At 37.8% G+C, this 23,957-nt stretch overlaps 1 protein-coding gene across 1 annotated transcript in view; it reads right to left on the reverse strand.

Annotated features, from left to right (window-relative positions):
- Positions 1-4,313: 4,313 nt before the first annotated feature.
- The window catches only part of LOC125458917 (ubiquitin carboxyl-terminal hydrolase 12-B), a 54,609-nt gene continuing 34,965 nt past the window's right edge, over positions 4,314-23,957 (reverse strand). The window contains exons 4-9 of the mRNA XM_048544754.2: positions 23,640-23,866; positions 23,073-23,149; positions 14,544-14,627; positions 13,966-14,163; positions 8,778-8,856; positions 4,314-7,190 (exon numbers count right to left, since the gene is read on the reverse strand). Coding sequence (XP_048400711.1) covers positions 7,089-7,190; positions 8,778-8,856; positions 13,966-14,163; positions 14,544-14,627; positions 23,073-23,149; positions 23,640-23,866 — 767 coding nt within the window. The 3' untranslated portion in view covers positions 4,314-7,088. The remainder of the gene's footprint in view (positions 7,191-8,777; positions 8,857-13,965; positions 14,164-14,543; positions 14,628-23,072; positions 23,150-23,639; positions 23,867-23,957) is intronic.

Consider the following 23,957-nt stretch of genomic DNA (forward strand, 5'->3'; position numbering starts at 1 on the left):
GCATCCTTTAAGGTAGAAAACCTGCCATACCTACCTGGTCAGGCCTAGCTATGCCTTCAGATCCACAGCAATATCATTAATTCATAACTGCCTTTTGAGCAAGCCACTTGGTTGTATCAAAGAGCTACAGAAAATTTAAGAACAAGAGCCATATAGACTACCCAGCACCACCCTAAGTACTGAAATCGATTAAGTCATGTCTTATAGTTGTCCATGCAAAGACTTCTTTACTAACTTTTGGTGATTTGTGCTAAAAGTAGAAGAGCTGTCTCAAAGACTAGCCATGCAACAGCCTATCTTGGTTATATTCATCAAATCATATTTTACAATACTTTTCATTCATTCATCACTATCACTGAGGGTGTCCTGTTTCACTAGGAGGACTTGCCATGAGAGATGGCAACTTAATAACTAAGGTTGCCTTGGGGAAGTGGGCCTGAGACTGCTCAAAATCAACTCTGGATCCAGTGGAGTCTTGTGGTAGCAGGTAGAACACAGATAAGAAAAACACTAATTACTAACCACCCAACATAATGAATTAGTACATCACATTGTTTTCTTGTTACCCATTGCTTCAATCATCAAATATAACACACATCTGCAGAACATTCTTATTTCTGCTTATACAGTCAGGATAGCTTAAATCTACCAGTTATCGTCAAGTAATAGCTGCAGCAACTGCATATTTGTTCATTCTTAGCTTCTGGATGTAGACAGTCTTTTTCAGCTTTCCCTGTTTTTTTTTTTAGGTACAGGTAGACAGATAGATTCTTGATTACCAAAGGAATGGAAGGTTATCGGGGATATGCAGGAATACAGAGTTGAGATTAAAATCAAAAGTCATGATCTTGCTGACTGGCTGAAAGAGCTCTACTTTTGTTCCATTGCCCATACCTCATATAGTGTAATTTATGAAGTTCATTTTCAACAAACATGACATGCTTGCATGCCCAATTTTATGCTCTGAACCACTGATGCTACCTCTCAAGTGTCTGCACGCTTTTGGCAATAAATTTTAAAGGACTGGGACTTCTTGAGGTTGGCAAAACTGAAATAGCTTCCAACAGCCTCCTAAACAGTATTTATATCCCAGCAATATTATCACTGAATGTACTTCATGGCATTCATGTTAATGTAGTAAAACAGGTAAATTATTTGCAATCTTGTGCCAGTATGAATTTTAAACATTTATTGTGTCAATTTGATTCCAGCGCTGAAGAAACTCATAACTGTATTTAATGTTAATGTCATAAGTTCTAAACACTTGAGATAAAAACAAACCAAGGGGTAACCCTTAAATCCTACAACTGAGCACTTCCCTTAATCAAGCATGAAAATTTCGCAATCCCAGAACTGCACTTTATGGAAATATCATAAGCAATACCACAACTCAATACATTTGCCAGCAACTGAGAGCTAACTGATTTACAACAAGATGAGGTCATTCATTTATTCATTCTTAAACTGGTTAGGCCATACAGCAGATTTATTTTCCTATAAACAAGATAAAATTCATAAAGCATGCCAAAGCTCTATTATAAATCAAATAGACTACGGGAAAATGAACAAATCACAATTTCTGAGAATAGATTACATTGTTTCTAATGATGCATACAACTGCTTTAAGGCTTTTTTTTAAACTGGCTGAAATTAAACTTTGATTGAGTTGAGAAAAATGTCCAAAAATTCTGCTATAGTACTTTCTTCAGATTTCACAATGTTGAAGACTGTTCATGCTGTTTAAAAAAAGTCCAAGTAGTTAAAGTTTATAAAAGTTATTAAATATATAGAAAAAAGCTAAATAATTCTAACAGGTTGAAGTTCCTGGAATAGAAATGTAAAGCGTGCATACCTTCCTGCAACAGATGCCAAAGATCTGAAAGCCACTTAATTCATTGAGTTTCTTTATCCCAAACTCAAAACTAAATATGAGAAGACTAAAAACAATAGCAAGTGCTATCTGTCAATCAAAAAAACATTTTTTACATTTGTTTGAGTACAGCTTACATACAGCTAATTTTAGATTTATTCCTATTCAATGCTTTTGGCAGTTAAAACACACTGATATTGTTATTTCACCTCATGACCTTGACCTGTACACAAAACCTAACATATGGCAAACAATCAATAAAATGGTTGTGGTGATGAGCCATCGAAAGTCTGCACTGGGAAAGCAATGTGCAATTTCTCACATGCTGCTATTTCAGTGGTACCCAAGTAATTTATTTGCTTAAAATCAGACTACGTGAATGGGGCAGCATTGGGCTTTCTAGAGTTCCTGGGAGTCTTGACTGACCACTGTTGCATGTGTGGCTATTTATATATCTCAATAGATCTGGTCATAAATCTATAGGCCTCCTTGATGCAGTAAGCTTTTGTGAATCATTTAAAACAAAATCAAACACACAAAGAAAACAGCTGTGAACTGTAGCTTTTCATGATAGTTAAGTCTTTCAACAGACAATATTGATTTTTAAAAAATTGGTAACTGGGCTAACAAAGCACTTCCCTCCTGAGATTTTTTGATGCCATAATTGCATCAGAAACTTACTTCAAAAATTAATAGCAGTTGAATATGCAAAGAAAAACGTACAGATGTGAGTGGAAAACAAGACTTAGAATAGCAACTAATATAGATATAGTATGTATTGTGGGAAAATAAACAAAGAGCTTCACTATAGCTGCATTTCTCTCCAGTAAAGACAAGAGGAGAGATCAGGTGGTACGTGGACAATTTAAATTGACCAATTACATTTGATAGAATAGAACTACACATTCTAGCTTACTAAGGATTCCGTATCAATGTTTATTTTGTTGCTACAGCCCGATAAAAGAGCTTGGTGCACATTTTCAGAAGATGAGACTGCTGTGGGATCTAATTCAATTTTCAGCTGAAAGCAGCCCACGCTTAATAGATTCAGGCAATAATCATAAATTCAACTATCCTTAAGAAACATGTTTTTTGGCAAAATTTTTTTTTACTCTTCCTTCTATTACTTATATGGACCCCAATAACATCAGCTGTGTCTCCAGAAGTGAAAAGAAATCAAATAGTGTTAAAAAGCTTTATAATTAGAGAAAAAAGAGGATTATTGATACAGTTTCTGGCTTTTACCTCTGTCAACTAGTTCACATATAATTGAATGAAAGTCCCGTGTGTTTGCTTTAAAGTAACTACAACGGGTTTGCGCACAATGTGCAAAACTTTGCATAATTAAGCACCAATTGGCTGTCTAGCCACAAAGGCACAACAAGGGCTTGGAAATAGAAATGAAATCACCCTGAGGCATTTTGTTTTTATTTAGTTTCAATTATCAAAAGTAGTTCAGTTTAACTTTTGATTTTGACTGGAGGGTTTGGGTTATAAGGACAGCCTTGATAGGCTGGTAGTCTTTTTTACTCCCCACTGGAGTGTAGGTGGTGAGGGGTAACCTGTAGAAAGTTTATAAAATCACAAGGGGCATAGATAAGGGGAATAGCAAAATAGTCTTTTTCCTAGGGTAGGGGGAGTTCAAAACCAGAGGGCATATTTTTAAGGTGAGATGAGAAAGACTTAAAAAGGGACTTGAGGCAACATTTTCATACAGAGGGTGGTCCGCATGTGGAATAAACTGCCTGAGGAAACAGTAGATGTAGGTGCAGTTACAACATTCAAAAGACATTTGGAAAGATACATGAAAAGGTTTATAGGGATATTGGCCAAATGCAGGCAAGTGGGGCCAGTTTAGTTTGGGAAACTGGGTTGGTTCGTATGAGTTCGACATAAGGGTCTATTTCCATGCTGTATGACCTACAACTCTATATATCTGTACATTCCCTTGTACTGTGGCAGTGTTGATCTAAGGTTGACTAATTAACATAATTATTGGTATTTACATCAACAATACTCTGTTTGGGGAAATGAGGGAGTTTCAGAGATGCCTGCTAATTTAGTTTAACTTGGTGTGACGAGGCAGGCAAGTGTCTAATATCTTGAAAGCAAAATACAAGCCTTTATTCTTTCTAAAATCTCAACGAACAGCCAATAAAACTGAGCCCTGCTGTCATTAATAAGTTGCTAAAAACATCTGAGGCAAATGTGCAAGTTACAGCTACTTCAACACATGAGCACCACAACTCTCATGTATCTTGTGCAGTGTTAGGCTAACTGCAACAATTTGGCAAATTGCTCAAAAAAGCTTCCAAATGAAACAGCAGAATGAATGTTACTGCAAACTCAGCAGATGTACAATTTTTTTAATCTATAAAGTTTGCCTTCAAGGTCATACACAAGTTCAAACCTGGTTTGAAGATCTGCTGCAAGAATTTTTTTCAATTCGAATGATTTGGAGCGGTTGATATAAAATCTGTATCTGATGAAACATCTCAATTTTCATGGATATCACCGAAAACAATACAGTTTGCTGCACACCTATTTTGGGAGCAGCTTAAGATTGCAACACTAGGAAGCAATTAAGATGACAAATCAGCATTTATTCATGTTGATATGATTAACATGGCTTATCTTTGAGAACCAATGAAGGAAGTGACTTAACATATATGGCGAAAACCCAAAACATTTAAGATTACTTGGGTGGCAAATAATATCCATACACCAGAGATACAGTGTGGAAGGGTACATATTTGAGAAATTGCTTACACTATATTTTTTGAAACTACTAAATATTTACAAAAGGCTCAAATGTAAGAACAAATTTTTTGTTTTGCAAACATGCAAATATGAGTTGCAAACATACCCATTTTCCAAACAGGACCAAGATCTGACGAGAGAAAATCATTTTTAAAAATATTAAAATTAAAATTATAGCGTGACAGCAAATAATACAGGTCTAGCTGGATGTTAAATACATACTATCCAGTGCCTGTTTAAGTTTTATTCATTCATTTTAAAGTATAAAAATAAGGGGAGCTATTTTACTCTGACGATGCATGGAACAGTAAATGGCACAAACTTATTGTCAGGTTTTAAATAGACACCAATGGCTCAGCTGACAATGTGTGACCATTAATTCCACCAAAGGTTGATCACAGACAAAAATGGCTTCAGGAACAATACTCCAATTCTATTTTTTATCCAAGACCGATTTTATCAAACATTTTATTTGTAGAACAATATCACAGCAAACCTGCTGTATCCAGTACTGAAAGATATTATTCATTTGTTTCCATTACATAAAGTAAGTAAGCAAAGATGTGCATTTTATCCTGCCGAGGTACAACTGGAAGCAGTCTTTATCACTGAATGCTCATTCTAAATCAATCTGCTTTGCCCCCTTGTTAGCACCATTACAATTGTTACTTATTACAGACAAAGACATTCAGAAACAATTTACGCCAGTTTCATTAACTACATTTTACAAGCAAACATAAGAGTTTAACACAAAAATATTCAGTCTGATAGTGTGCCAGACTTTAATGGTAGGCTCCACATAGTGGGCAAGGTCAAAGTTCACAACCGGGTTCTCACATAACAAGTATCTGCTGTCAGCAATGCAAGCATGGGGAGGCAGCTACATCCATTTTGGGAAAGCTAACCATCAATGCTTCTGAGCACATCTCTTATTCATCCAAAAAACGGTTCTTAAGTTACAGTGGTAGGCATTTGAGAGCCGGTTGGCTCTACTGGGCACAGTGCAAGGCACAAAGGCTAAAAGAACTGAACTGAAGCAGGATAAAAACAAACTACAAGTCAAATTATTACCCACCACTAACTGAAGTCTGCTTATGAAACCAGAGCCTTATCTGTGGAATTATATGCATTGTACTGTAACTCACAGAACTACTACAGTAACTTCTTTGGCCCACGTGTTACCTTTATTCAGGCAGGGTCTTCGGAATACAGGACTGTCAAAACACCTCATAAAGTTGTGCCTGTCCAGGCACTTCTAAATCTGTATCAAAAGTGCACTTTGTAATCAACTTTCCCTTTAAGGATTCTGATGTTTCACACACAGCAAATTGATGTGCTGCACAGATCACAGCTTTGACTTCAGTTCTGAAAGTCACTGCAGCACAGGGTCCTCAGAGGTTCACAAAAAAGAGCGAATGCTGTTTGTGACAGATTTCCAATCAATAGCCTATGTCTTGGAACACAGTACATCTTGTAAGTTTTCAAATCTCACACTTTTTGTTCATAAAAATATTGAACCCAATATACAAAATACATATCTTTAATGACCTGAATACCTTTCTGTTGCAGAGGTTTGAGCTCCCAGTGCTATTATTAACACTGTCTGGCCCACTGGTCACCAACGGCGTTTTCATATATCAGTGTGCGAGACAAAGGTTGAGAGATGGGTGAGAATTTAACCCAGCTGGAATCAAGGTGGAGTAAAATAAAAAGTTAAATAAATGAACACAACACCTTAAAGTTAGAAGGAACTTTCACAGATTTTAAAGCTTCCTTTAACTTTATATATTTACGCATAATGTGTGTAATTTGTGCAACAAAAAGGATTCAACAGCACCTGTTGTCAAGTATAGCCCTGATCACTGGTTCTCTACAAGCTACTTGCTGTGCTTAGCAAACATAAGAATTTCACAGTAATCATAATTTAATTCAGCCCCCATTATTTTGTTTGGGTAAAGAATAACAGAATGCCTTCTTTAGAAATAAAATTATGTCTTTAAAAAGCTGCCAGAATTAGAGACTATTTTTAAAAAAATAATCAATGTTTTGCCATATCTGAATGTTTTTAACATTAAATCATTCAACTTAATACATGTATAGTCAAATAAATTTACAGTAGTGTAAAATACAATAAAAAATTTTCTAAAAATCAAATGATAGCACTGAAAATTACAAAAAAAAAGCATTTGGACCATCTTTATGTCATTTTTTACCTTCCCCCAAATAGAGTACAATGATTTTGGAAGATAGTACATAGTAGCAGGAAGAATGTTGTGAGGAACACCAATATCTTGTGGCCTCATGCTGTCAGCATACATTCACACACCCAACCTGCATTCCGAAACAATCCTTGCAGCACATCACCTCTTCAGTGAAATCCTGTCCTGCTGCCTCTGTGGGAAATGCTGCTGAGCACCAGCTTCCTTTAAGATGACAAGTAATTCCTACTTCAAATTTCTTAGTCTCTTGATTGGTAGAAAAGAATATAACCTGATTCAGAGTTTTTGGAGATGTCTGATGTTAACCCATAGAATTCTTCAATTGCTTGAGCATCTATTTTCTGAAATTGGAAAGGAACATTTAGGCTTAACATTAAATCTTATCATAGCTTAAAATTGACATGTTTATGTTCCATTATTACAAAAATATAGAGGAAATCAAAGATATTTCAGTAGAAGAATAAAAGCAAGAGCTGGGAATGGATGTGCAGAAACAATATACACTCATAAACCATTCCGATTCAAAAGGGATAGATGATATGTCAAATCAATATAAAACACATACTAGTCTACATTGAAACAAAGTAGATATCAAAAACTGCACAAATAAAAAGCAATTTATTAATGTCTTTTTGACAGAAAATATACAGCATTTTAGCTGGCTTAGGGGACATCAGAAGTTCACCATTATGACTACATTGTAAATACAGCAAGCTGCATTTTAAAAAAATATTTTGATGTTACTAATTGTAAGATTTCTAACTTCATATATTGAAAGATGAAAGTAAAAATAGAAATGCTAGAAACACATGGTAACTATCAATGTCTGATATTTCAAATGGAGATACATAGAATTACATCTGATATTAGAGACCGCTACTCAGCAAATCTTTCTGCTGACCTTCCAGATGCAGCACTAACATCAGTACAGGAGAAACATTATTTTTCTTCTGAAGAAGGATCCTGACCCGAAATGTCAGCTTTCCTGCTCCTCTGATGCTGGCTGGCCTGTGGTATTCATCCAGCTCTACACCTTGTTATCATTTATAAATGACAATTTTGTTTTATAAAACAATGATTAATCAATGTTAAACGGATGTTAACCAGGCATGTGGTGCATTTCTTAACCAGCTCCACTTTCAAATTTCCTGAAGCTTGAGTATGGACTAAGAAAGTAAGTATTATCTCACTAACCTAAGAACAGATGAACACCTAAGAGACAATGAGAAGACAGTTACTTGATTCTCAGAATCAGAAACATCCAACATAAGAGGAGACCATTAGCCCATCCAGCCTTTGCTGGCTTCTCAAGAAATCAGTTGTGCTTAATCAGCTATTCCTGCTTCGTAACAATTACCTAGTACATTCCTCATCTTCAGTCATCTGCCTAAATCCCTTTCAAAAATACTTATGGAACCAGTTTACATCACCTTTGCAGAAAGAACATTTCAGTTCTTAACAACTCATTTTGGTGAGGTAATCTGCCAATGTTTGAATCTATGACTTCTGAATATTGACCATGATGAATGTTGTTACAACCTCTCAGTTTGAAAACCCCAATTAGATTCCCTCTTAGTTTTATATACGGGAAGACTGGCCTTACCTTATCTAACTTTCTCCGCATAACTGAAGTCTACAAAATTGGCTTTTAAATAATATTCTCAAAGTCTTAAGTGACAACACATTTCGTACAGATACAATTCTTACAAACAAATGTTTATATTTATCCCCCAGATAGGCCGTTGAACATTCGTTCTTCTTAGCAGAGCAGATAGAGTCTTTAATCGAAGGTGTACAACAGTTGCAAAATGACTAGATAGTTTTTGAAGGCAGAATATTCACTGCTCCTTTTTTGGATTTGTTCTTGCAAGATTATGATAGCAAAGAAGAATCAAATAGAACTAAAAATTGTAAACAGAGAGAATTACCTCCACAATATCGTCATCAAAGAGCAACCAGAAACCGTGGCTCTTTACAATGGTGATATAATGTCCACGATTAGGACCACTAGAAGGGAAACGAGTATATATTATTAGTAAACTTTTTTATGCCAAATCAGATTACTAGTGGTTTTAAGTTAGGAAACGTATAACATATGAAAATTATTAATAAAGTTATTGCCAGTTCATAAAAATGACAATGCAAAACCACAAACTGCTGGTGATAACTCAAGTACAGAATGGTTACAGACAGAAAGAGGCCTTTTAGCTGAAGAAGAGTCACCAGACTCAAAATGTTACCTCGACTTTCTCTCCACAGATGCTGCCGGACCTGCTCAGTTTCATCAGTAATTTGTGTTTTGGTTTCAGAACATCTGCAGTTTTATTTTTGTGGGAATCTTGGCTCTTTGCAAGAGAAACTCAGCTGGAGCCACTCTCCAGCCCCTTCCTGCAGTACTGCAAACCTTTTCTTAGAGGCGATTTCAAACTCCATTTTAAAAACAATGATTAATCAGTCTCCACCATACACTCTGTCAATGAATTCTAAACTTAACCACTTGCTGCTGAAAAAATGTTTCCCTCGTGCCATCATCTTGTTTATTGTTGTTTACTTTAAATCTGTGTCCTCTGGTTCTTCACCCTTCTATCAATGCAGTAGTTCATCTCCATCTCGACCACTCATTTCTGAATGTCTCCATTAATTTCTTCTGCTCGGAGAAGCCAGCTGCTTTATTCTATCCAAGAAATTAAATCCTTCATCCTTAGAACCACACTAGCAAATCTTTTTAGCTCTTCTTCTGAACTCTTCACACTCTTCCTAATATTCCATTTGAGGCCAAACCAGAGTTTTATTCAGGTTCATCAAAACTTTCATGCCATTCTTCTACTTGGATAGCTCAGGATTCTATTAGCCTTTTCTTAACACATCTGTCACCTACAATGATTTGCACACATGCCCCAGACACATCTCAGCTCCTGCTGCTTCTCCATTCCCTTTTGAATTTTTATATTTATACATTGTTTATTTTTGTGCTTGCTACTACACTTCTCTGCATTGAATTTCACTTTCCATGTTTTGAGGATGAAAGGTGAGCATGAAAGAGGGTGAACTTAAGAGTGCCAAAGATTTGAGTCTTTTAAAAAGAAACACACTACGGTGGAAGACAACACTGTATGGAGCTAGAGGTACACAGCAGGCCAGACAGCATCAGAGCAGCAAGAAAGTTGACATTTGGGTCGGAAGCCTTCTTTAGAGTTGGGAGAGGGGGAAGGGAGCTCAGGAATAAATGGAGGGAGAAGGGGTGGGGCTGGGGAATGGAGGTGGGATGGTGATTAGGGAGTGCAGGTAGGGAGAGGTGGGGATTGGTCAGTGGGATGGGTGGGGGCGGATAGGTAGAAGCGATGATGTATAGGTTGTGTCAGGTCAAAGAGGTGGGGATAAGACAGAGACTTGGACATGGGATGAGACTGTGGGTGGGGAGATTTTAAAACTGGTCAATTCCACGTTTAGGCCATTGGACTGTAGGCTTTCAAGGTGGAATATGAAATGTTGCTCCTCCAGTTTGCGGGTGGTGTCATTGTGACACTGGACGAGGCCCAGGATGGACATCAGCCAGGGAGTGGGAGGGGGAATTAAAATGGTTGGCAACTGGAAGATGATGTTGTTTGTCGTGTACACAGTGCAGATGCTCTACAAAATGGTTTCCCAGTCTACGATTGGTCTCACTGATATAGAGGAGGCCACATTGGGAGCAGCGGTTACAGTAGACCAAGTTGAGAGATGTGCAGGTGATCCCTACTACTGTGGAAATATTTTCTGGAAATCTTATTCATTTCCTGCTACCAAAATGTCTACTCCTAACCTAACCTGCGATCCACACCATCCACTGTCCTGTAGTAGAACCGGATCGTGATCAGGAAAAACAAACTCTGGCTGATTGTTTTTTCATCATGCTGGCCAATTATGCTCAAAAGGTGGAAATATGTAGCAAAATCAATGAGCCACCTTCTAATAAGAAATCAACTTATAGCCTCAATTCTTTAACTTCACATCCAGACTTGAAGAACGTTCACAACATTCAATTCCTGAGGATTATTTATTAAAGACCCTGCAGTGAACTTGACCCATAAAAAGAATTTTGGACAGTTTCAAAAGGGCATGGGATCAAAGCACAAATTTCCTCAAATTTAATACATGTGTACAGCATGGTTGAGGGTAAAGGTCAGGAGATTCAGAGGGGATAAGAAAAAGCATTTCCACTCAGCAGGTGGTGGAAATCTGAAGTGCACTGCCTCGGAAGGTAGTGGAGGCTGGAAACCTTAAAATCTTTAAAAAATGCAGATGAGCACTTGAAATATAAATTCAAGAATATGGAACAACTGCAGGAAACCAGGATTAGTGTGCCTTTGTGGTATTCATTGTTGGTACAGACTTGATGGTCTGAAGGGCTTTTCTGCACTGAATGACACTATTACATACAAAGGAGGTCATTGATGAAGAAGCTGGAGATGGATATTGAGAAACTCTGCAGCAAAGACTAGACGATTTGTTGCAAACAAGCATCTGGGCTAATATCCCAGATTTCCCATTTAAGGAAAATTATTACATTTTCAGAGAGTTGTAATGGACAGTGAGAAAAATTAAGCCAGACACAAAGCAGAGAGGCTCATCTCTTGCTTGCAGGCTTAATGAAGTGACCAGACATAGGAGGGTACAGGACTTGTACAATTATTAGAGTCCAAATTCCCCACTATTAGTGAGAGGTTGCTAGATTATCCACACATCGTTATTAAAGATGATAAGAAGCAGCCTTGAAATAGCACATCGTAAGTAAGCGTTGTGATACTGCTGAAATATTCAGGAGTTCAACATTGTTATTCCTGCGTAAATACTTTCATTTGTTTCCGGTTTCAGTGGGGAAAATGCCTGAAACAGCACCAGGGATACCTTTTTTAAAAGGTAACATCATCATGAAGCTATAAAACAGGAAAATTGGCATGCAAAACAACTGCAGCAGCATGCAGTAGGCACAGCTACCACTGTCATGCTCTTTTTAAAAGGAAGTACAGTCAATGTTGGAAGTTTTAACTTAAAACTGAAAAATGCTGGAGAAGTTCAGCTGGCCTGGTTCCAGTTTTGGTGAGACAAAGCGTTTACACTGAACCTGAAACGTGAACACTATTTCTCTCTCCACAAATGCTGCCTGACTTGCTGGGTTTGTCCAGCATGCTCTGTTTTTATTACCACCATGGTCCTTTTCAGATAGGTATGATTCAAACCACTAGCGGGCTCCCCCCAATTTATACTAACTTCAAGCATACCAAGGCTCCCTAACGCCATACTTAGTAAAATGCTAACTTGATTTTAAGAGTGGTCTCTGTCAAATCTGCTGCCCATATTCGGACAAAGGGTATAGAGTGACTGGGAGAAAAGTATTACTGGCAGAATCTAAACTGAGCATCAGTGACCAGGCTATTGCTGTGGAAGTGTCACTTGATAGGAGTGTCAATGCCACCTTTCATTACTTTGTAGGTGACCGACAGAAGATTGATAGGACTGTAATTGCCCAGATGATTTGTCTAGTTTTTTGTGGATAGGACGTAATTGGGAAATTTTCTACGCTGTCAGGTAGATACGGTGTACTAGAACAGCTTGGTCAGGGATGCAACTAGTTTTGGAGAACAGGTCTTCAAGTTCTACAGACTGTTAGCATCCACAGCCTTTCTTGTATTCAGTGCCCTTAAGTGCTTCTTGATTTCATGTCGATTGGATTGAACTGGCTCAAGACTAGCATCTTTGATGTTGGAAACCTCAGGAAGAAGCTGAAATAGATCCAAATGCTTCAGCCTGGTCTCTTGCTTTGATGACTGGTTTTCCCCCATCAGTAAGGATAGGAATATTTCTGCAGTTTCCTCCAGTTAGGTGCATCATTTTTAATCCCCATTTATGACAGTATGGGCCAGAACAGCAGAGTTTTGAGCTGATTTGTTGACTGTAGGATTGCATAGCTCTGCTCACTGCATGCTGCTGCAGTTATTTTGCATGCCAGTTTTCCTGCGTGGCAGCTTCACGAGCTTGATGTCTTACTTTTAGGTATCCCTGGTGCTGTTTCAAGCATTTTCCCACTTGAAGGAGAAATAAATGAAAGTACTTATGCAGGAATAATAATGTTGAACTCCTGAATATTTCAGCAGTATCACAATGCTTACTTACGACATGCTACTTATGGCTGCGTCTTATCATCTTTAATAATGATCTTGTGTAGACAATCCAGCAACCTCTCACTAATAATGAGGAAACTGGACTCTAATAATTGTGCAAGTCCTGTAACCTCCTTTGTCTGGTCACTTTGTTAAGCCTGCAAGCAAGAGATGAGCCCATCTGCTTTGTGTTTGGCTTATTTTTCTCATCGTCCATTTCTTTCCTTAAATAGGAAATCTGAATATCAGCCTAGGTGCTTGTTTGCAACCAATGATTCATGCACAACTTCTCATCTCCTTTCTTTCTGAATCAGCCAACTGAAGAAATGTATATGGTCATTGTTACTTTGAGTTTTGCTTTGTTCAATCTTTTGCACTTCAAGTATGCCAACCTGCACCTCGCGCCTCACACCTCACACCCACTATTGTGTTGTTGTCAAGACTTGTGTCCTTCTATTCATTCAAATTAATTCTCTTTTCAGTAGTTGAGAACTCTGGAAATCTTTACTTACTTCACTCTTTCCATCAAAGCTGTCCTAATTAGGGAATATCTGGTACTTTGCAATTAATCATCTCACTGCACTCTACACACTTGGGATTTTGTTGCAAGAACTCCATTCAAACAATGGAAGATTGGATCACAAAATAATCTAGCAAATACACACACTGACTAAACAATGTAAATGGAATGGTTAGAATTCACCCAGTACTTTATTTCATTTACATGCTGATGTACCTACTCGATAATGCAGGTACAGTACGTCCAAAAACAATAATTGCTGGAAAAGCTCAGCAGGTCAAACTGATTTGCAGCATCCGCAGTTCTTTCAGTTGTTATTCAGGTTAAGTATGAAATGCTTTACTACAACAAAAAGAATATTCAATTTCAAAATATAGTTTTATATAAATTCTATCATATAAATACAACAAGTCTTTTTTACAAGAGATATTGGGATAGGATCAATAAGTTAATTACCTGCCACAGTGAACAACTACAGCTACAAGATCATACATTCGGTCTGGGTTAGTGGCATCTCCTGATGTGTTAAAGAGTCTCAACTCCAGAGGAAAAACCACCCTGTAAGATAGTTTAGTGTATCTATGGAGCTGATCCATGTACTTGAATCTTTTCAAATGCAAAGCAAGAATCATTGGAAGTTTCTTCACCCGCATTCTGCAAAGTGTGGAAATAATAAAATCATGTTGTCATCTCAGTCGCACATTTTAATTTGCACCATAAGTCATTTTAAAAATTCTGCATTTGCTTTGTTAGCAATATTTTAACAAAAATCAGACATATTCAGATCTTTTACAGTGCCAATTAAGTCCCAACGTGTTCATAATCAAGTTGAAATTATTTCAGGTATCATCGACATGACACAGTAAACAGACTTTTTCAACCTTACAGGAAGTAAGTGAAGCACAGTTGGATTTATCTACAGTATGTTCAAAAAATTCATTTATCACTTTTCTAAAGATTATTTTCATCGAGTAGCTTTATCATTAGTAAATGGTTTGGTTTACATTAATACTTTACAAAATTCAACAGCTCACCTCTTCTGTGCTTCCTGCTTACTGCGACATTGCTCACAGTAGTATTTATATTCACTGCAGAGTGTCTCAGTGTTACTGAATCCTCTGTAGAATAAAAAAAGGTTACTTATTAACAGTTGCACACTTTGGGTACATCAAAAGATTTTAAAAGTTATAAAATATTCTTTTAATTAAACTAATAAGAAATACTGTTACCACTTTGAAACTGAGAGTCTGGTTGTCTGATTGGCTATTGTAATTGTTTTGCACGTATCCCATTTTGTAATATCGTTCCCCCAGAAATCTAGATGAAATACAAATTTTGTATAGCATGCCAGGCAGTGAGTGCTGACAACTTTTTTGAATTAAAAGAAATCATAGCTGAGCTCAATCCTGACCTGGGTTATCATCCATATTCATGTGCACTTCTAACCTAAATAACTTTTAAAATAAGGTTCACATCTCCAATCTATTTCTTGAAAGATTTGTTTTTGTTTTTGATAAAAAAAGTCCAAGACCCATACTACGAATCACACTCAGTTTGAAAATAATGGCAAAGATATTTCAGCAAATCAAGTTATAGAGTGTTGGTGATTCAAGCTTAGGAATTGAAAGCCCATGTAACGTTGGAGATGGAAAGAGTGAAGTAAAGAGTTCCAGAGCTCTCAACTACTGAAAAGAGAATTAATTTGAATGAATAGAATGACAAGTCTTGACAACAACACAAGAGTGGGTGCGAGGTGAGAGGTGTGAGGTGAAGGATGGCATTCTTGAAGGGCAAAAGATTAAACAAAGCAAAACTCAAAGTAACAAAGACCATATACATAAAAGGCTAAAACAGAAAGTCTCTGATTCGAGAAAAATTGCCTGTTTGAATTCACAGGGAATGCTTAAACAGCCTTCCAATATACTGCAACAGCATTTCAAATCTTGGACAGACCTGGCCTCTCCAGAGATAATGGGAACTGCAGATGCTGGAGAATTCCAAGATAATAAAATGTGAGGCTGGATGAACACAGCAGGCCAAGCAGCATCTCAGGAGCACAAAAGCTGACGTTTCGGGCCTAGACCCTTCATCAGAGAGGGGGATGGGGAGAGGGAGCTGGAATAAATAGGGAGAGAGGGGGAGGCGGACCGAAGATGGAGAGTAAAGAAGATAGGTGGAGAGAGTATAGGTGGGGAGGTAGGGAGGGGATAGGTCAGTCCAGGGAAGACGGACAGGTCAAGGAGGTGGGATGAGGTTAGTAGGTATTATCCAGGAGGAGGACTTGTGTTGGAAGCGGGTGAAGGGGTCAGTGGAAGGAGGGTTTATCCAGGAGGAGGACTTGTGTTGAAAGCGGGTGAAGGGGTCAGTGGAAGGAGGGTGACTTGTGTTGGAAGTGGGTGAAGGGGTCAGTGGAAGGAGAAATGGGTTCTAGATGAGAAAAGGAAAATCTCATGGGAAAATGTATAAATGAAAGTTTAGTAACTCCAGAGTCAATAAAAGAAGAATATGGGATAGAACCCAAAACGGTTATACTGTGACCTTGAACTGAACTAATTTATGGAAGATAGACATTGCAACACTTCAGATTTCAGGAAGGATGAGACTACTTGATTTAAGGTTTGGCTGAAGGCAGTCCTATCTTGTAAGCTGCTAATTGCAACTGTATGATGTATACATATATAATCTCCAAAGGACTAAATAAAGCAGTGTTTTCAAATGACCCTTCAAAAGGCACAGAATTTTACAACTGAACAGCAAAAGGATTAAGCAACGTGTTAATCTGAGACTTGTTGTGAAGTCATTAGCAAAAATGATTCATAGAATTGGAAAATATAGCTGGAGATGATATGATGCAAGAACGATAACGCATCTGACTATTCCTGCAACATAGGGAAAGCCTAACTGCTGGTTTTATAGCAGTGGTACAACAATTATGATTTTTTTAAAAAATGCAAACTTTACTCCATCCTTAAGTGCAAACCTGAATCAGACGTATTTGACACAGACAGTGAATATAATATGCGGTAAAGCAATTCATTACCGAGCAGTGACAGTGCTCACCTCAAATACAAAGTTCAAGTCTGCTACTCCCTGCCCCCCAAAAACTTCTGCAATTTTCATTCCCAGTTTTCTGCAGGCAACAGGAATGGTAAAGAATGAAAATATAGAAATAATCTTGAGGGCAATCTGATTTACAACAGGTCACAAATACTTTTAGACAGTTTAGAATTTTGATGAATCACGCAAAGATTACTGAAGGGATAAAAAGGCACTAGGGAATTTCAGTTTAATTGAAACTGAATTGCCATCATCTCAGTAAAAAAAGCTTACCTGATGTTGCTATCACAGGTATGCACCCAGCAGTGGAAAAACACTGAAAATGTCCTGTTCCCTAAAGTAAAATTAAATAAAGTAGCATTTACTTTGAAAAATTAAAACTCTGGAAATACTTTTGACACAATTACTTCTCCTTATAAAGAAATCGAGAAGAAATATTATGACCACATCTTCAGGAGGGTTTATTTTTCCACAAATGAGCACATACCAATAAATGCCTTCATAGGTAAGCTTCCCATGACAATAATGGCAATGTTTCAATTTCAACTGAGACTTTCCCATAGGCTCAGTAAAGATTGGCAAAATTGTGTAAATTAAAGAGATAGGGTCAATTGTACACTCTGTGGAAGACAGCTGAATGGACCACAAGATCTCACTCATTTAATATTTCCATGTTCACTTTACAGTGCCTTAAAAACGTGCACTTTAAAATTTTATATTTAGAATCCTCATCTCACAAAGTTGCTTATATTTTCTGAAGAATTTTAGCCTTTCCTTAAAGGAGCTTTGAAAATTGAAAATTTAAATTATCTTCCCTTGCCCAAAACACAATTTTTAGAACCAGCTCAATATTTTGTGCCCTGCAAACTCATGAGTGAAAAAAAACCTTATTTTAAAAGGTAACAATAAGTGGCACTAAATGTATTCAAAAAGAATAAAAATCAATGTACTTAAGCAATGCTAAGCCCTCGAAGCTGCCACTAATTAACATTTGTAAAGTAAACATTTGCTTCAGGTCCTGTGATTCTTTACATTCAATTTCATAAACTGTAACATAGTAAGAAATGTTCACAACGCAGATAAACTTCCAAACTGAAAGGACCAGCTTCGATTGTGCTTCAACTATGTTTTTACTGCTTTACAAACTACGTACATTTTTGAATTTTGAAATAATTTGCTTATTATGAGCACATTTTTGATACCAGTCAAATCAAGCAATCTGTTCAGTATACCAATATACAAAAATTAAAACCTGATAAATCAAACAGTATGAGTTACACCAAGCACAACTGGTATTGTGTTACAGTATTGGCATCTATTCATCGGCCAAACAGTCCAGCATGGTGGCTCAGTGGTTCGGACTGCCCCCTCACAGAGCCAGGGACCCGAGTTCAATTCCACCCCTGGGTAACTATCTGTGTGGAGCTTGCACGTTCTCCCCGTGTCTGTGTTGGTCTCCTCCAGTGCTCCGGTTTCCTCCCATAGTTCAAAGATGTGCAGGCTAGGTGTATTGGCCATGCTAAATTCCTTGTAGTATTAAGGGACATGTAGATTAGGTGGGTTATGGGGAATGTGTCTGGGTGGGATGCTCCAAGGGTTGGTGTGGACTTGTTGGGCCAAAGGGCCCGTTTCCACACTGTAGGGATTCTACATATTTACATATTATCCTTCACCTAAAATTTGGACAAAGCTGAGTCCTAGCTTACTTTTCAGATGTTCATATGTACGAACATTGATCACTGGATATCAACTGAGAATGGTTACTATGTTTAATCTTTCAACTGCGATCGTATATGGCCAAATGTAGCAATCACATTTCAGTGCAATCAATTCAGACCTTTTGCAAGATCCTCTGATTTTGATAATGCTGTACCACTTAAAATGTTGATTTAACCCACTAAAAGGCTGAAGTGGGCTTAGGGCCTGAATAAGATGCTGAAAATCTTCCTAAACACATTAGACTGATGGCACAAGTTTCAGAAAACCTGCCCATTGAAATAATTGCTCAGATGTCATTGCACAAAATTTATTACATATGCTTTACAAATAACAAGATCATTGTAAATACACTTTTAGCAAAACTGTCAGATCATCATACGTACGTACAAGTTTGTATTGAAGGTTGAAAGTCTCAGGACCTGGTAGCAAAAGTGTGCAGGTGGGAACTGGCACACAAATCAATTGATGAGTTGAATTCCACTGAATAACTATTACATGTGGCAGTCAAGGACTCAAGTACACTCTGGCCCCGCTGCAATTGTTGCAGTAAGATATATCTTGTTATTTAAGCAATTTTGCTCATTGCAGGGGAGAAACAGCATGCCTTCTACTTGTGTAGGAGGTAATAAAAAAAAGTGGATGATGTAGTGAGTATAGCGGGGCAACGCGAAAGGTGACAAGTTAGATACCACAATAACTTTTAGAAGAAAACTCTATTCTGAATGGAGACTGAAATCAAGGATGGTTTGGATGGGGTGAGGTGGGATGGGGAGGGAGAAAAAGAGAAGGGGAGAACAGGGGATATGGACTAGATGGAAAAGTATATCTTCAACAGAAGGATACTGCAATGTAAAGCTGACTGTGTACTGGCATCATGGGATCAGTCAACTCCACAATGTAGAAGCAGTGACAGAGACCATTTGGCTCAAACTGAATGTCAATCATTCACAAAAGGAGTAAGCATGCATTGCAAGACTGAAAGGGGAATTCAAAGACTTAGGCTTCAATCTAACCAGGCAATGAAAAATACATGTCAATGTACTTCCACTTATTGTAACCATCTATAGGAACCGTAATATATGAATGACGTAAGTTACCTTCATGTTTAACCTCTGAACTGTCCTCAGTTTTATTATGTATTCATTAGGGCAGAAAGGTTCTCAAGTTTTTATTCACACCTTTATATTAAAGTGGAAATTATCCTGTTCATTAACATTGTCCTTAATATGTAATTTTCAAATTTAAATCACCAAAAACCAATTCTTTGGATAAAAATCAGCTCAAAGCAAAGATCCCAAGATATCCCATTTTCAGTAAGAATATTTACCAATTGAAATCACTTCAATGAAGCATAACCTCAATTCTTGCTACATAGGATTTCTTGTTTAAATGAAAATAAAGCGTGTCTGGTGACACCAGATTAAATTTTAGTATCAATTGGAACCCATATCACCTTTAAGGCAGAAAAGTAAACAGTTCAGACTGATCCAGTGTATTCAGATGATGGTGAATGAACTGATTAGATGGCCAACAGAAGCAGAGGAAATGAGTTCCAACATACAATTCAAACGAATGAGACAAACTAACAAACCTGCATTTATGCAGAATTTTTCACCACCTTGATAGATCCCAAAGTACATCTCAGCCAATTCAGCACTTTTGATAATGAGCCACTTGTTATAAATGTATGCAAATACTGCAATCAATTTGGACATAAAAAGATTCCACAAACAAGAGAAATTACTACCAGGAGACAGTTTGTTTCAACTATCTCAGTTAAGGAATACGTATTGACCAGGATTCTGGAAAATGCACTGATTCTACTTTCAAAACTGCCACAGTATCTTCTGTCCTTTTCTGGGGGATTTTGGGGCCTGACTTTAATAAATAAGGACACCTCCAGTGGTTCTACAAAGATCTCCACTGTTGAATTTGGGGATTACTGGGCAGGTTTCTTACAGGAGGCCCCTGTCCAAAAATCTTGTGCAGAAGATATCTAAAGGCAAGCAGATAACTTTTAAATCTTATCAGAATCAGAAACAGGCTTTTTGAACCTGCTCAAAGTATCCAGGTCTCTATCATCTCAGATAATAGAATAAAGAATTAAGAAATGCCATTCACGAATGAGGAACTTCTACCCTTCAATGGCATGCTGAACATGGGGCTCCCAGAAAGGTAACAGTGCCCTCTCAATGTACAGTAATTTTGCAAAAGAGTTAGATGAATGCATAGTTACAAAATTTGAGGGTTACAGGGAAAGAAACAGTATTATTCAATTTGTTTTTACAATTAATGCATGAAAATCAACTTTAACTGAGGGAAAGGCAGGAAACAAACAATATCAAGAAAGTAGAGTTTGCAGCTCTAAGTTTGAAAGGCTGAATTGCCACACAGTCATACAGCACGGAATCTGACCCTTCAGTCCAACCTGTCCATGCCGAACATAATCCCTAACTAAACTAGTCACTCCTGCCTGCTCCTGGCCTATATCCCTCCAAACCTTTCCTATTTATGTACCTAACTAAATGTCATTTAAACATTGCAATTGTACCCATATCCACCGCTTCCTCAGGAACTTCATTCCACATGTTGAACCACCCCAAGTGTAAAAAAAAATTGCCCCCATGTCTTTCCTAAATTTCTCCCCTTGCACCTTAAAAATGTGCTCCCCAATCTTGAAATTCCCCATCCTAGGGAAAAGATAACTACCACTAACTCTATCCATACCTCCCGTTATTTTATAACCTATCAGGTCGCCTCTCAACATTCTGAGCTCAATTGAAAAAAGACACAGCCTATCCAGCTTTTCTTTATAACTTAAACCTGCCATCCCCAGCAACATCATTGTAAATCTCTTTTGATCCTTCTCCAGCTTGATAATATCCTTCTTATAACTGGGCAAGCAGAACTGGGCACAGGATTCAAGAAGAGGCCTCATCAACATCCTGTACAACCTCAACACGACTTCCCACCTCCTATGCTCAAAGGACTGAACAAGGCAAGCAGGCCAAACGCCTTTTTAACCACTGTCTATATGTGACGCAAACTTCAAAGAATTATGTACCTGCACTCCTAGGTCCCTCTGTTCTACAACACTATTCAAGACCCTACCATTAATTGTATAAGCCGTACCCTTATTTGTTGTTCCAAAATGAAATACCTTGCATTTATCCAGATTGAACTCCATCTGCCATTTTTCAGCCCACTGACCCATTTGATCAAAACCTCTTTGCAATCTTAGAAAACCTTCTTCACCTGTCTACTTTGCTACCAATTTTAGCATCATCTGTAAATTTACTAACCATCCCTCCTACGTTCTCATCCAAATCATTTATATAATGAAAAACAAAAGAGGGCCCAGAACTGCTCTCCGTGGCACACTACTGGTGACAGGCCTCCAGTCCAAAACGCAACCCTCCACCATTACTCTCTCTCTCTCTCCTGCTATTCAATCAATTCTGTCTTCAATTGGCAAACTCATCCTGAATACCATGTGACCTAGTTAATCTACTGTGCAGAACCTTGTCACAGGTTTTACTAAAACCCAAATGAACAACGTCTACTGCTTTGCCATCAACAAGTTTTTTGGTAACTGTCTGTAAAAACTCAATCAAATTTTTGTGACATGATTTTCCATTCATAAAACCATGCTGGCTCTCCCTAATCACTTCTTGCCTCTCCCCATGTCCATAAATCCCATCTTTTATAATCACCTCCAACAATTCACCCACAACTGACGTCAGGCCCACAGGTTGATAGTTCACTCGTTTCTCCTCACAACCTTTCTTAAATAAAAGTACAAAACTAGCCACCCTCCAGCCATCAGGCACCTCACCCACAGTTATAGACAATGCAAATTTTTCTGCAAGGGGTCTCACAATTTCCGCCTGACTTGCCACACCATTCTGGGATACATTAGACCAGGTCCCAGTGATTGATCCACCTTTATATTCTCTAAGACTTCCCAAACTTCGTCCTCTGTAATGTGAGATAACAAAGTGTGGAGCTGGATGAACACAGCAGGCCAAGCAGCATCTGTTCATCCAGCTCCACACTTTGTTAGCTTTCATGCTCCAAAGATGCTGCTTGGCCTGCTGTGTTCATTCAGCTCCACACTTTGTTATCTCAGATTCTCCAGCATCTGCAGTTACCATTATTTCTGTAATGTGAACTGTTTTTAGAACATCAAAGTATATTTCTCTCCATTCTCTAGATTCCATTACTTTCTCCAAATGAAGCAGAGAAGGCTGACTGGAAATCAACCAGAGAGTGAACGGCAGAAGTCTCTGACGACCAGCAAACAGATAAAAAGAGCCAAAATAAAAGCAACCCAACCATGCCCACGCTGAATCCAATCCACCCTGCCCCCAAAACTGGATCCCCTGCTCCTGCATCGCCACATGCTATCCAACACCCCTGAAAAGTAATCCAGCTCCGCCCCACCACTCATGACAATGCACCCTGCACTCTACACATCCTAACAAGAGGCTTACCTACCCACTCCACCTGACTCCCCAGCATCTACTCCACATCTTCGTGGAAATTTTAAAGAAATGTTTTTTGTTGCTATCACCATTTCTGTTAATGCAGGTGAAAAGCAATCACACTCTTACCACAATACTAGAATATCTCAACACACAAAAAATCTCCTGAAAATTTAATTTTTCTAATTCCTATATGCTGTGAAATGGAGGAAATGTCAGGTAACAAATTGCAGATCAGTAAGCTGCACATATATAATCTCCAATAATATTTATGTATATAAAATCCTTTACACACCAACCTACCTTAAACAATGAGTTATTGAAGTATTTTGTTCTACATCAACTGAAAGATCTAAAAAATCTTCATCTTTACTACTAACCTGTAGAGAAAGAAAACACAACATTTAACCATAAAATATTAGTTAGGATTTTTTTCATGATATTATTTTTTCTGTACTTTAACTTCTTTCGGCAATGGGAAAGCAGCTGAAGTGTAAGAAGGTGATCAGAGAAAATGCACAAGGAAAACTATGAAGGTTAAAAGGACAAAGGCAATATCTGATGTAGTGGTACATCAGGCTCTGTGCAACATCAGACATCCATCTATAATGGATTGCTCATTTCACCTATGGCTACTTTCACTGATGTGTGATTCTACAGAGCTACACAAGATTATGAAAAGATGCAATAAAATTAATAAAGTTGCAAATACCCAACTAATTAAAGCAGATTTGATAGCAAGAACAAGCAGCACAATCATGGGATTTTTTTTGTCACAAAAATGGGGAATTTAGGTTTTACTTGTCCAGCCCTGTTAGCAAATTCAGCACACACTCATTATAGATTTCAACACTTTCGTTTGAAACTCACAGTTTCGCAATTAAGACACCTTGTTTCATTTGTTAGTGTTCCTTGAAATATTTCATGCACCCAGGTTGGCTCTGTTTTATCACTTTCCTCATTTTCCACATTGCCATTTTGCAACTTGCCATTCTGCTTCTCTTGTTTCTTTTCCTCTTGTAATAGATCAGCAATTGTATTCAAAAGGTAGTTCAGGAACTCATGTGCATCTTGCTGCATATAATTATCAAATAATTCTGGAAACATCAACAAGAGGGTGTCAGTGGTTTTGATCAAGCTTGAATTATACTTTGATCAACACCTCAATTAAAACACCACTACCTTCCT

The sequence above is a fragment of the Stegostoma tigrinum genome, chromosome 15 (assembly GCF_030684315.1).
Source record: "Stegostoma tigrinum isolate sSteTig4 chromosome 15, sSteTig4.hap1, whole genome shotgun sequence".
Taxonomy (NCBI): Eukaryota; Metazoa; Chordata; class Chondrichthyes; order Orectolobiformes; family Stegostomatidae; genus Stegostoma; species Stegostoma tigrinum.